Source organism: Myotis myotis, unplaced genomic scaffold (assembly GCF_014108235.1).
Source record: "Myotis myotis isolate mMyoMyo1 unplaced genomic scaffold, mMyoMyo1.p scaffold_m19_p_1, whole genome shotgun sequence".
In the NCBI taxonomy this organism is placed as follows: domain Eukaryota; kingdom Metazoa; phylum Chordata; class Mammalia; order Chiroptera; family Vespertilionidae; genus Myotis; species Myotis myotis.
The window spans coordinates 214,947,277-214,959,927 of record NW_023416313.1 but is presented as its reverse complement, the minus strand read 5'-3'; the positions used below and the strand labels follow the sequence as shown (position 1 = coordinate 214,959,927).

Below are 12,651 nucleotides of genomic sequence, written 5' to 3'. Positions count from 1 at the left end.
AACGGGGCCACCAACCTGGTCTGTCTGCTGCTGTCACTCCCAGCCGTGTGAGGCTCGCCTGGGCGGCCTGAAAGGCTTTCCCTTTCTCATTGCCCTTCGTAGCTTCTGCCCTCAGGTCACCAGACAGCAGCCACTTAGAGCGTTTCCTCTCATCCTGCCCTTGCTCGGCATCTGCAAAGCCAGCTCGGGGCTGGCAGACTGGCCACGGTCCAGCATCTGAGCTGAGTAGGTCAGAGAAAGAAAATGATTCAAGAAGCTGGTGAGAGCCCCAGTCAGCAAGACCCTTGATCCTTGGGGATTCCCTCGCTGCCCCCGGTTAGCTCCGCGCACCGGGCATCACTTGTGCTGGACTCCCTGTGGGTCCCTTGGCCTCTCAGTGCAGCGGGTGCTTCACTTCCAAAGAGACAGCCATGCCTCTCGTTAAAACCTCAGGCTCCAACATTGCGTAGTGGGCCATTCCCACCAGCAGCACCAGCAGTGACATTGTCTTTTTCAAACATTGCCAGTTTGCAGCCTGGGGAACATTCTTTAAAGATGCCACCGGGTCTCCCATGCTGGGTAGGACATTCAATAGGACTCGCCTTCCCCAAACATCAGGGCAGAACATTGCTGCAGCACAATCTCCTCCACTCTGGGTTATGCTTCTAGTCAAACCCATCCAACCCTAGCCCCAACCCCACCCCAAAATGGCCCTGTGGACTAATTCCAGCTTTTAGAGCAGCCGTGGGCAAACTACGGCCCGCAGGCTGGATCCGGCCCGTTTGAAATGAATAAAACTATTGGGGAAAAAAAGACCGTACCCTTTTATGTAATGATGTTTACTTTGATTTTATATTAGTTCACACAAACACTCCATCCATGCTTTTGTTCCGGCCCTCCAGTCCAGTTTAAGAACCCATTGTGGCCCTCGAGTCAAAAAGTTTGCCCACCCCTGTTCTAGAGTCTGCTAAGCCCCGGCGTGGCTATCCCCTTGGCAAGCCCTGTGAGTCATCTGGAACCCCACTCGGGGAACTGTTTGAAGCCAGGAGTCAGATCACTATTACTCATCTTCAAAGACTTACCTAATCCCTGGTGGGAATGTTCCCAGAGAGGAAGTCCAGAGAATAAACACAACAGCAAAGCTGGTGCATCCCGCTCCCTGCCTGGAACCGGGAACATACCAGACCCACTGGGCATCGGGGAAGAGAGACAACCAGGAAGTCAGCTCCCCTTGCAGGCGCCTCCCAGCATCCTTCCTTCCAAGTGGACTTCAGGAAAAGGGAGGACTGTTGATCACCTGGCTGCTCCGCTTGTGGCCTCGGGCAGCGTTTGCCAGGGCTGCCCTCCAAGGGCAGCAGCAGGAGCTCAGGTTAATTTTAGAAGCTGTGAAAACCAAGGAAGCGAAGCATCAGGGGGATGAGGAAGTGTGGGGGGTGGGGGGCAGCTTGGGGGGAATTTGTCTTATCAAGATGATCACATGCCGATGCTGCTGCTTGATGTCCTCTCTTTTGAGTGTGAGTGTTGCTTTCTTGCTGGTTAGAAATAAGAAAGTTTAGGGTCAGTCTGTTAATGTAAGAGAAAGGGATGGATCAGCCCAGGTGCTAATGTCCTTGGCACCTGGTTCCAGCAGGTTGAGAGTCTCAGGTGTGTGTGTCTTCTCACCTGCAAACGCCACATGATGTAGCGAAAGGGATGGTGCTGGAGCCTGTGTCTTTTCCTGCAAGAACCACAGACCCAAGCTAGCCATTCCCGTTGATTTTAAATGTCTAGTTTCTTATTTCATCTTCTCCAGCTGCAGCCTCGGTGTCACCCAGCTCACTGGGCGGGGTGCACTGGCTGTAAAGTGCTTTGTGTGTTTTGATAGACTTTGAGGGAAACACAGAGTAAAAGGAGCAGACAGCCAGACGGGCTCCTCCAGGAAGGGCCGAGGATTGGGCCTCATGCTCCTTTAGGATCCCAGAATCAAAACAGACCTCAGAACGCCTTTCTCACACCTTGACCTTAACCTGCTTGTGATCCGTCTTCCGAAGCCGTGTTCCTGACACCTGGGATGGGGACAGAAAGGAGAAGAGATGGGGAACAGTTCCGAGTCACAGCTGGTCGCTGGCAGTCAGAGAGCAAATGGGAACACATGCGCCATCCCGCCGCCAGGAGCCTGCCAGGGATGAGGACTGAGCGATGCCGGGGTTGGCAGAGGCAGCGATCCATTGCAGCTCATTTGAGAACGAGCTCAGGATTCTGAGGAGCCTGGAGTCTTGGGAGGTTCAGGAAGTAGCTGAGGGGAAGCCTTTTGATGCTGGGAGGTAGCTGTGTCCTGAGATTCTCTTTGAAATGAATGAGGTTCATTAAACAGGAGGGTGTTTTAATGGGTGAATGCAGAGGTAGGGGTGACTACAAACAGCACGAGAGGCTGAACGGATGTCCCCTGTCTTGACCTGGTCAGACCCTGTGCCTTACAGATCATGGATAAGATGGTGGGACGATGCGCTTATAGGATGGGCCAGCCTCCCAGCTAAGCCATTTATGTAACTTGTCTTACTTAATCCTTAAAACAGTCCCGTGAGGCTTGTTTGTGCGTGTTTACAGGTGAGGAAACTGAGGCTCAGAAAGGTTGAGGCACTTGCCCAAGGCCACAGAGCTCATGGTAGGACAAGACTTCAGGTGGAGGCCCTGCTGCCCCGAGTGTCCGCCTGCCGATGCGGGATCCTTCATCCATGAAGGCAGCAATGAGATGAGGAGCGGAGGACCCGCTTCCTCAGTTTCCCTCCCTGTTGGCCATGCCTAAAGGTCTGGGCACGCAGGCAGGGGATTCTGGGCACAGGCACCGTTCTTGGGGCTGCTTTTCTCTCCTTCGACTGGCAGGTGATTCAGTGATTACACCCGAGTCCCCGAGAGCACGCGCTCCGTGACTCCCATCTGGTCTCTCTTGGTTCCAAGCTCCCCAGGCCTTGTCCCACGGTGACAGGATATGGACAGGGGAACAGAAGCCACATAAGAGCAGTTGTTGCTCTTTCATTTTAGGGTTTGTTTTTCGTTGTTGTTGTGGGTGGGTATTTTTATCCCCCTCCGAAGATCCGTTTTTATTGATTTGAGAGAGAGAGACATCCATGTGAGAGAGAAACATCGATTAATTGCCTCCCATACATGCCCCAGCCAAGGATGGTACCTGCAACCCAGGTAGGTGCACTGACCAGGAATTGAACCCACAGCCTTTTGGTGTACGGGGCGACGCTCCAACCAACTGAGCCATCGTCCAGGGCTTGTTTTGTTCTTCACGGGCTTTCGGCTCACCGGTCACTTCAGGATCGCTCTGTGGGTGTTGATTGTGTTGGTGATGACAATGATACTGACAACTAATGTGTGATTTTCTAAGTAACGGTGCCTTCATTAACTCAGTTAAATCTCCAAATACTCTGTGAGATAAATACCAAATTTTGGCCCCATCTTAAGTAGCTTTTTCAGGGACGCAGGCAGCAAATGACAGATGGAGTGCATACCCAGGTCGTCCGACACCAGAATCTGCCTCGCGGCCACGGTGTGTAAGACCACCTCCTCCTCCTCAGGACGCTGTAATGGTTTTCATAGGATCTGGGGGATACAATCCAAACGCATCACATTCCTGCTAGAACTGGCTGCTTTAGCAAAACGACGTTTTAATTCCTGTGCACAGTGTGCTTTTTATCACTTCCAGGCCTTGTATGTGTTGTTCCTCTGCCTACAGGAAGTCTTCCCAGATACCCTTACTTGGGGCTAGGTGTCTCCTTCTTTCATGTCTTAGTGTATTTTCATTGCCTCTAATTCCCTTTCCGTCCCACTTAAGCTGTGGTGCCGCTCTGTCCCCTTCACCTAATACATACCCAGGTACTTGTAAAAGATGGAATGTATTCATTGCTATGGTCTGTGTATGGGACTGGGATAATTTTTACTGTCAAGAATGCTAACTGTGCAGGCTTTAAATATTTATCGGGGGGTCTGTTCTATCAGACTCCTGCTCTTGATGAGGTCCCTAGGGACGGAGGTATTAGGCAGTGTTATCAGAATTAGACTGCGTCGGTGGATATCTAAACCATACAGCAAAATAATTACGAAATCCTCTCCCTCTGTCTGCAAATCCCAGAGTTGTGCTGGTTTTGCATGCCTTTCCTTGAGAACTCTCAGTATTTCCCCCTATATTTTCTTCTCAAAGTTGTAGGATGTAGTTCTTACATTTAGGTTTATGATCCGTTTCTAATTAACTTTCATGTATGGGTAAGAGGTTAAGATCAAGGTTAACTTTTTCCCCAAAAGGCTCTTCAATTGTTCTAATTCTCCTTTCCCCCATGGTGTTGTCTTGATGCTTTTGTCCAAAACTAGTTGACCAGCCTGGCTCAGAGGTTAAGTGTCAACCTATGAACCAGGAGGTCATGGTTCGATTCCCAGTCAGGGCATATGCCCAGGTTGTGGGCTTGATCTCCAGTGTGGGGTGTGCAGGCGGCAGCCAGTCGATGATTATCTCTCATCATTGATGTTTCCATCTATCTCTTCATCTCCCTTCCTCTCTGAAATCAATAAAATCATATTTAAAAAACAAAAAACACCAGTTCACTACATGTATGTGGGTCTAGTTCTGGATTCTAGTTTGTTGCATTGTTCTCAATGTCTATACATCATAGGCCAATACCACACTGCCTTGTAGCTTTATAGGAAGTCTTGAAATCAGATCATATAAATCAAGTAATATAAATTTTAGCCCTCTTTCTTATAGAGAACTTATCAGCTAAGCTATTTATAGTAATTAGCTATAGCATCACATTATAACCGGTTTCATGCTTTGAAAATACTTGGTGCATCTCCTGTTTTAGTTGATCTGTTATCTGAAATCTGGCTAATAGAAAGGGGCAGGTAGGAGTTTTTGATCTGGTTAAGCCTAATGTCACAATTAAATATGGTAAGGAACAGCACTGCTTTTAATTGTATCTTCTGCCCCACCTTTTGAAAAACCTAGTAGCCAGAGCCTTATGCACCCAGGCAGGTGTGGCTCAGCTGGTTGGGCGTCATCCCGTGGACCAAAAGGTCGCCAGTTTGATTCCTGGTCAGGGCACATGCCCAGGTTGCAGACTCAATCCCCGATGGGGAGAATGCAGGAGGCAGCAGATGGATGTTTTACTCTCACATCAATGTTTTTCTCTCTCTCTCTTCCTCTCCCTCTAAAAATTAAAAAAAACAAATTTTAGAAAATGAGCCTTATGCACACCTGTAAGACAAATGACAGAAATACTAGCACAAGCTCCAGAATGCCCAAGGAATCAGTCTATAATGTTACCCCATATTCAAGAGTGGAATTCATCCTACATGGTTAAAGGTTTAGAATATTCATGTAAGCATGTTCTTAGAGACCTAAAACTTAAATAAGTGAAAAGTATGTACGTGTTTTGTAAAAAGGGTTTGTTCCACACAAATGACATCTGCTTTAACAACTTAATACCCAGAGTGGTTTCCATTTTGGAATGTATAATTTTTCAGGGTTTTTTGGGGATGTGTGCTCTTTGAGAAAACACAATTCACTCACCTTGCCTCAGCGTGAGACTGCACCAGGGGCTCCAGGGACTCTACGGACGCTGACAGCAGAAGGGGTCCTAGTGAGCACTGTTCAGAGAGGGAAAGGGAGACTGGGACGTGCACAAGGCCACGTGCACAGGAAGAGCTGACATTAAATCCCAGGCGTGCCCGTGTCCTCACCTCGTGAAGCACACCTGGCACCGTAGATGTATGGAAGGGTGCTGGCAGGTGCAGTGAGAACATTAGCTTGAACCAGGTGAATCTGCTGTTGGGGGTCACAAAAATGTCAGGCGTCGGGGATTTCCTGTGGTTACTCTGTTAGGTAAGCCCTCAGACAAAATCAGGTGGTGGGAAGCCACTGTGAATGTGTATGGGAAATGGACAGGATCCGATGGCTGTGGGCGAGAAGGTTGGCTTAGGGTTGGCTGGGTTGGTCAGAGAAGGTGGACTGTTAAGAGGACCCAGGAGGTTTGGTTGGGGAAAGCCTCACGAAGGACCAGGTGGGGCCCTCGGAATGGGCTCCGGGTGACTGAGGCAGAAGCCAGAGCCTGGCCCTCCACCCTGCGTTCCAATGACAGCGCCGGGCAGCGGGCGTGAGTGCCAAGGACCTTGTAGAATCTGCTTTGCTGTTATTTCTGTCTATTCCCTTGTTGGGCTGAGGATAGGAAGGTGTGCTCAGCCTCTGACAGGATGGGTGGAGATGCCCTTGTTGGGCACCTGCGTTCCGTGGCCAGCGTTCCTGAGACCTTGCGAGGGCCTGGCTAGAGGTGAGAGCTTAGATTTAGTAAATGCAAGCAAATAATGTCTGAAGCCCACCCTCCCCAACTCGGCTTTCTTAACAAGGCGTCAGTCATTTGGTCGTAAGCTGTTGGTCTCGCCTGGCTGACCGAGTGTCTTTTCTTGAGGCGTGCTGTCTTTCTGTCTTTCTGCTGCGCACTCTCTTGGCATCTTCGTGAGTCTGTCTCTGTGCTTTTTTTCTTGGCCTCTGCTTGCTCTCTATTCTTTTTAACTAACAGCTTTTTTTTTCTCTCTCCCTCTCTCTCTCCATCCAAAACTTCTGACTCAGAATGACATCTTCACAGTTGAACTCACCTGCAGTGTCTTCTTGTCGCCCTTGCAGTTCCGCCAGGAGTGATCCAGAACGGAGCGCGGGTTCTGAGCCGAGGCCTGTTCCCCGGAGTCCGGCCATTGCCAATAACTCCCATCGGAATGACGGCCGCCATGAGGTAAGGGGGGCGCTGGCTGGGCAGAGCCTGCTGGGGAGTGGGAAAGGCATCGTGGGTCTTGCGGGGCCCACTTGGTGGGATGGAGGGAAACGGCCTCTAAGGAGTGAAGACAATAAACCTGGTTTGGGTGTTTAAAAAGTCACTCCCAGCGACCCCAGTCCAAACACCAGCTTCTCCTTCTCAGCCTGTCAGATGATCCTGGTCTCCGTGCAGGTGAGATGGAAACAGATCAAATTAAGTGGGTTAGAAAACAGGGTAAGGTGGGTAGAGGGGATGGTGAGCAATTTGTTCAAGATCCTGGCTATAGACGCAGGCCTGTCACTTACCAGTGCCCTGCCTTTGGGTGGATGTCTGACCTCTCTGGGCCCCAGTTCCCTCCTCCATGAAGCTCCTCAAATCAAATGCCAAAGCGTGCGTGAGAAGTGCCGAGGTACCTGGTCTATAAGTAACAGGGCATCGTTTCCCTGCTTCTAAGAATCAGGTCACTTGCCAAATCAGAAGAACTAGGGTCCTGCGCCAGCGTGGATGTCTGCTCCGACTGGCTCTGCTGCCTCCCTGCCCACTTCCGCCCACCCAGCCACCACCAGCCATCTGCAGAACCTTCCAGGTCTCCCACCACATCACCCAGCACCCATCCCCGTCCCCCCGTCTCCTGGAGCCATATTTGTTCCCCAGATATGTCCAGGATTTGCCCGTCTTATTCAAGCCGTGTCCTCCCCGTAGGTTTCCCTCAGCCTCCACACACACGGCAGCACGTCCTTCAGGGCCCGTCCGAACATGATCCCCTCACAGACCTTTTCTGAACACGGCATCCGCTACAGGAATGAATTGCCGCTGCAGAGATGAAGAGGCGTTAGGGTGATGGAGGAACAGGAAACGCACAGGGAGGGCATGTCCCTTCTTCCTCCACCCCTCCCCAGTCTCTCTGTGGCGCCCCCTCTTGTCCAAGCCTCATATGGACCAGGTGGTACAGCAGAAATGTGGCTGGCACAGCCCAGCCCTAGCCCTTTTGCAGGAAACACTGGAAGGGTGGCTTTGGGCTGAGTGACAATAGCCTCCTAATGGCACAGCTTGCTCAAAGCCTGCCCACAACCAAAGCACCATTGTCGAAGAGTGCCCTTCCTGAACTCATAGGAGTTTGGAGAATTGTTTCGGTATCCAACCACAATTTGCAGAAACTGGACAAGTTACCATTGCCATGGAGATAAGCAGTTAAAGAAAACCATCATGCATTTCCAGCGCACCATCCAATGCCGCACCTCCCACCCCAGTTTTAAGAGAAATAGGGCAGAGATGTGCTGCAAGCTCTGTAAGGTCAAGGACCCTCGCTAATTATACCTGTGCCCTCTTTATGTCCCCAATGCCTGGCAAATAGACACTGAGATGCTTTTGGGGGGAAAAACACACACATAAATATACATCGATATTTGCAGAATCAGTGTCCGGGTAAAACTCAATAAGAAGTGTTTGGGAGAGTCCTGGCCCATGTGGCTCAGCTGGTTGCAGCATCGTCCTCTCCTGGTGCCACCAGCAGATTGCTGGTTCAGTTCCTGTCAGGGAAGATGCCCGTGTTGTGGGCTTGATCCCCAGTAGGAGGGGGCAGAAGGCAGCCATGCATTCTCACATCAATGTGTGTCTCTCCCTCTCCCCTCTCTCTCTACAAAAACTCAGTAAACTATTCTTTAAAAAAAGAAGAAGAAGAAGAAAAGAAAAAGTGTGAGGGAGAAGATCTTGTTTTGTTCTTTCACCTTCGTTATAATTTCAATTTCTTTTTAGTTTGGCCATGTCTCCATAGAACCAGACGCGGCTGAGGTTAAAAGGGAAACAGCTAAGAGGGAGTAAAACAGCAGCAGACGCCCTCTACCACACCACGTGGTGGCGACCAGGGGTGCCCGGGGGGCGCACATGTTTGCGGGGATTGTGGGCCGCTGTCCCTGTCAGTCCAGCTGCGGCTGGAGGGAGGGCCGGGGAGTCATTAGCACCCACTAAAGACCAATTTTCTCCTCTGCTTCGTGTGACAGGTCTTCTGTGTGAGTCTCAGCGACTTCTCCTTAAGTGAAAATATTTGTCTTTCAGGGATTTTTTTTTTCCTCCACTGAGTGGCAAAGGCCATGTTTGTTTGTCTTAACTCTGAAACCATTATTGACTTAGATGAAGTGTTACTTTTATTAGCTGATCATTACACAGCTTGTATTTGCTGGGTTCCCTTGCATATAATTATGATGTGAAATCTCCTTGTAAGAGTATCTGTCAATAGTGTAATTGACTTTACAGTGTTGACTTTTTACTCAATAACCTCAGAGATTGGCCCATCCATACACGTTGGAATCCTACTTATTTTTAAATCTGCCTGGGCGGAGAGTCCTCAAGACACATGATCCTCAAAATAACTGCTCACACGTCTTAAAGTTTTATGCCTGTGTCTTCTGGTGCTTTCCCAGTGGGGTTTCTTCCAGAGAATACATTGAATGCAAGAAACAGCTACCACCCTAGAAGCACTGTTTCTGGCCCCCTTGAGAGACGGGAACCCCAGATTTCTTCCATTAATAGCATTATGGGCTGCCTCCAGGTAGGGGCCCTGGATCTGGGCCACCTTGCTTTCAACTATTAGGGTTCTTTTTGGCCCCAAGTAACCACTCAGGTGGCAGAGAGGACTTGAATGTCCAGGGCTTTCCAGAGGAATCGGAGACAACTGACGGGAGTGGGGTTCTTCATAGGACAGCAAAGCCCAGAGATTGCACACGCGGGCTTGGGAAACCAGTTTCCTGGGTTCGTATCCTGTAGCTTTGTGACCTAGGGCTAGTGTACCTGGAAGAATATTAACACTGATGTGCCTGGCACAGAGTATGCATTACGCAGGTGCTTGATAAATAAGGTGGAAAACAGCCCGATTCAGAAATGGGCAAAGAACTTGAATAGACATTTCTCCAAAGAAGATACACAAAGGGCCAGTAAGTATGCACATGAAAAGATGCTCAACATCTCTGTTCACTAGGGAAATGCAAATCAAAACACCAGTGAGATACCATTTCACACCCATTAAAGTGGTTACTATCAAAAAACACACAGAAAATAACAGGTGTTGCCAGGGATGTGGAAAATGGGAGTCCTTACACACTATTGGTGGGAAGGTAAAATGGTGCAGCCACTGTGGAAAATGGTGTGGACCCACAGCATTTAAGTTCCTTAAAACAGAATGGCCACACGATCCAGCAATTCCACTTCTGGGTACATACCCAAAAGAATTGAAAGCAGGGTCTTAAGGAGATACTTGTAATTCCATGTTCATAGCAGCATTATTCACAATAGCTAAAGTGTACATGCGACCCACGCGTCCATCAACAGATGAATGAATAAGTAAAATGTGGTATATACACACATAGAATATTATTCAACCTTTTAGGAAGGAAATTGTAACATGCTACAGCATGGATGTACGTTGAGGATATTATAGTGAGTGAAGCCAGTCACAACAAGGCAAAGAGTGAGTAGCCAAAATTATAGAAAGTAGAATGGTGGTTGCTCCAGGGACTGGGAGGAGAGAGAAATAGGGAGTTAGTGTTTTAATGGGTATAGAGTTAGAAACTTACAAGATGGAAAGTTATAGAGATAGATGGTGGTGATGGTAACATAGCATTATGAATGTATTAAAGTTTGGTTGGGGGCGGGGGAGTAAAATTAATGTGGAGAGGTTCATGGATTTATCTAGCCTGCCCTCCATAGTCCCTCCCAGGTCACTTTCTGAGTACCCCAAACTCCTGGAGAAGGCTCAGATTAAGCCTGTGCTACCTTCAGAACCGCACATTTAGGGTGAAACCATTGGTTTTAAGGAATGATGGCAGTAGTCAGGACGACAAGTCTAAACCATAGCATGTTATAAAATTAGAAGGAAGTTCCGTGTAATCACCATCTAAAGTGCTTAATTCTATTTAAGTTGCTTAGGACCTCAGGTGAAACTTCAATTTCCATGGAACATGAAGCAAGTCAGGAATTAATGGTCCTGACTTATAATACAAAATACTAATATTTAAGGTCCTGTCCAAACAGTCATCAGGAAAACCCGTCTGTCAGCCTAAGATCTGCTCCCAGGCAGCTGTCTTGGTCTTTCCCCTTGAGAAGATGTTTGTCACAGGTTTAGAAAGCCTGCCACCTTCGGCATAAAATTGGCTGTGGTCTGACGACACAGCTTGCGGACTGGTCCTTTTTCTGTGCTGTGTTGTATTTTTACAGATCAAGCATCTGTCAGCTTTTGTCTTCTGAAATCATGGTCTTTGAAGCCAAGTCTGAACCTCAGTATTAGATTATGCTGAGTCTGTGCTGGGAGGGAGAGGAGGAAATACTAAAGGGATCGAGATTAAAGCAACGGGGAAAGAAATACCAGGAGGACAGAGCAGAGGAGTTCTCACTGAACCCCCTCCCCTGTCTCTGCTTCTTGTCTCTGCTTTCGGCTCCTCTGGGCCAGAAATCTAAACATGTGAAATTTGATCATTCTAGCATTGCTTTTCGTATTTTAAATCAATGGCATTGGTTAAAGTGTCCTGCTGGCTTTTTCTGTTGTATCTGAAAATGCTCAGAGCCCCTGGTGATTCTGGGTGGTGCCACATGCAAAACAATGGATGGAGGGGAGTTTTAGAATAATTTTTCTTTGTGTTCCGTGATCTAATGCAGAGAGGGAGTCACAATTATCTCAGTGGTTTAGGGGGACAGTACACAGCTCATGGGAGAAAATTGTGCCCCGAACCCCAATCTGGAGATGACCACTGAGGTAGAACTGGGATTGTGGAACTTGTGTTTCTTCTGGAAGTGCTAACCAGCATCATAGCCCCTGGACCTGCTCTAATTACATTATTCGTGGAATTATAAGACATTCATAAACCCACCACCCAACTGAAAAAACGAAAGCAGTACTGATACCTTTGTCTTCCCTGAAAGGTAACCACAATTCCAAATTTTGTATAGCGTGGGCCAAACATAGGTATACACATGTTAGTATGTGAAACACAAGAGTTTATTCTTGTATCATTATTAATTATTGTATTATTTTCCATAAGAACATGGAGCATGAAGTAAACCTGCATTTGCCCCACTCTGTATATTGTGTCCATGTGTTTCAAAGCATTTATGATATTCATAGACTGTATATTGTTTAGTTTTGCTTGCTTTTGAGTTGTATAACTGGAACAATATACTTCCTTTCTAACTTGCTTTTTTTTTTACTCACTATTGAGTTTGTTCTGTATGTAGTTGTAATTGAATCATTTTCATAGCTGTATAATATTCCCTTCTTCAACAATACCCCACTTCGATATTTGAATCATTCACAGCCCTTTGCAATTACAAACAATGCTGCTATGGAAATTCTTTCACCTGTCTTCAGTTTCATTTAAGACGCACATCCAGGGGCAGGATTGTTGGTTGGTAGGGTATGTACATGCTCAACTTCACAAGATGACACCAAATTGTTTCCTAAAGTGTTAGCATTCAATTTTACTCCTACTCGCGGAGTGTGATGGCTCCCATCCTCTGCATCTTCACAGACTTTCGGAACCGTCGCACTTTTTAATCTCAGCCAATTTAGTGAATATGTAATGGCATCTCATTGTGTTTGACAGTTTCCTTTTCCCTTGGTACTAAAGATGTTGCAGTTTCCCATATATTTAATTGGCTTTTTGAATGTGTTCTTGATGGTTTGCCTGTTGATCATTTTGCTCATTTTTCTATTGGGTTCTCTTTTTCTTATCTTTCTAGTTCTTTGTATACTCTGAATATTAATCCTTATTTGACTGTATATGTTAACAAATAACTTTTCTAAGTTTGTTGATGGTCATTTCACCAAAATAGTATCTTTTAATGAACAGAAATTCTTCATTTTCATGCTTATTAATCTTTATTTTTTTATGAAATCTGG

At 47.5% G+C, this 12,651-nt stretch overlaps 1 protein-coding gene across 9 annotated transcripts in view; it reads left to right on the top strand.

Annotated features, from left to right (window-relative positions):
* Positions 1-12,651, top strand: part of FOXN3 (forkhead box N3) — a 369,468-nt gene that overhangs the window by 343,072 nt on the left and 13,745 nt on the right. For all 9 annotated transcript variants that reach the window (XM_036315184.1, XM_036315194.1, XM_036315160.1 and 6 more), the window contains one exon: positions 6,638-6,743. In XM_036315184.1, coding sequence (XP_036171077.1) covers positions 6,638-6,743 — 106 coding nt within the window. The remainder of the gene's footprint in view (positions 1-6,637; positions 6,744-12,651) is intronic.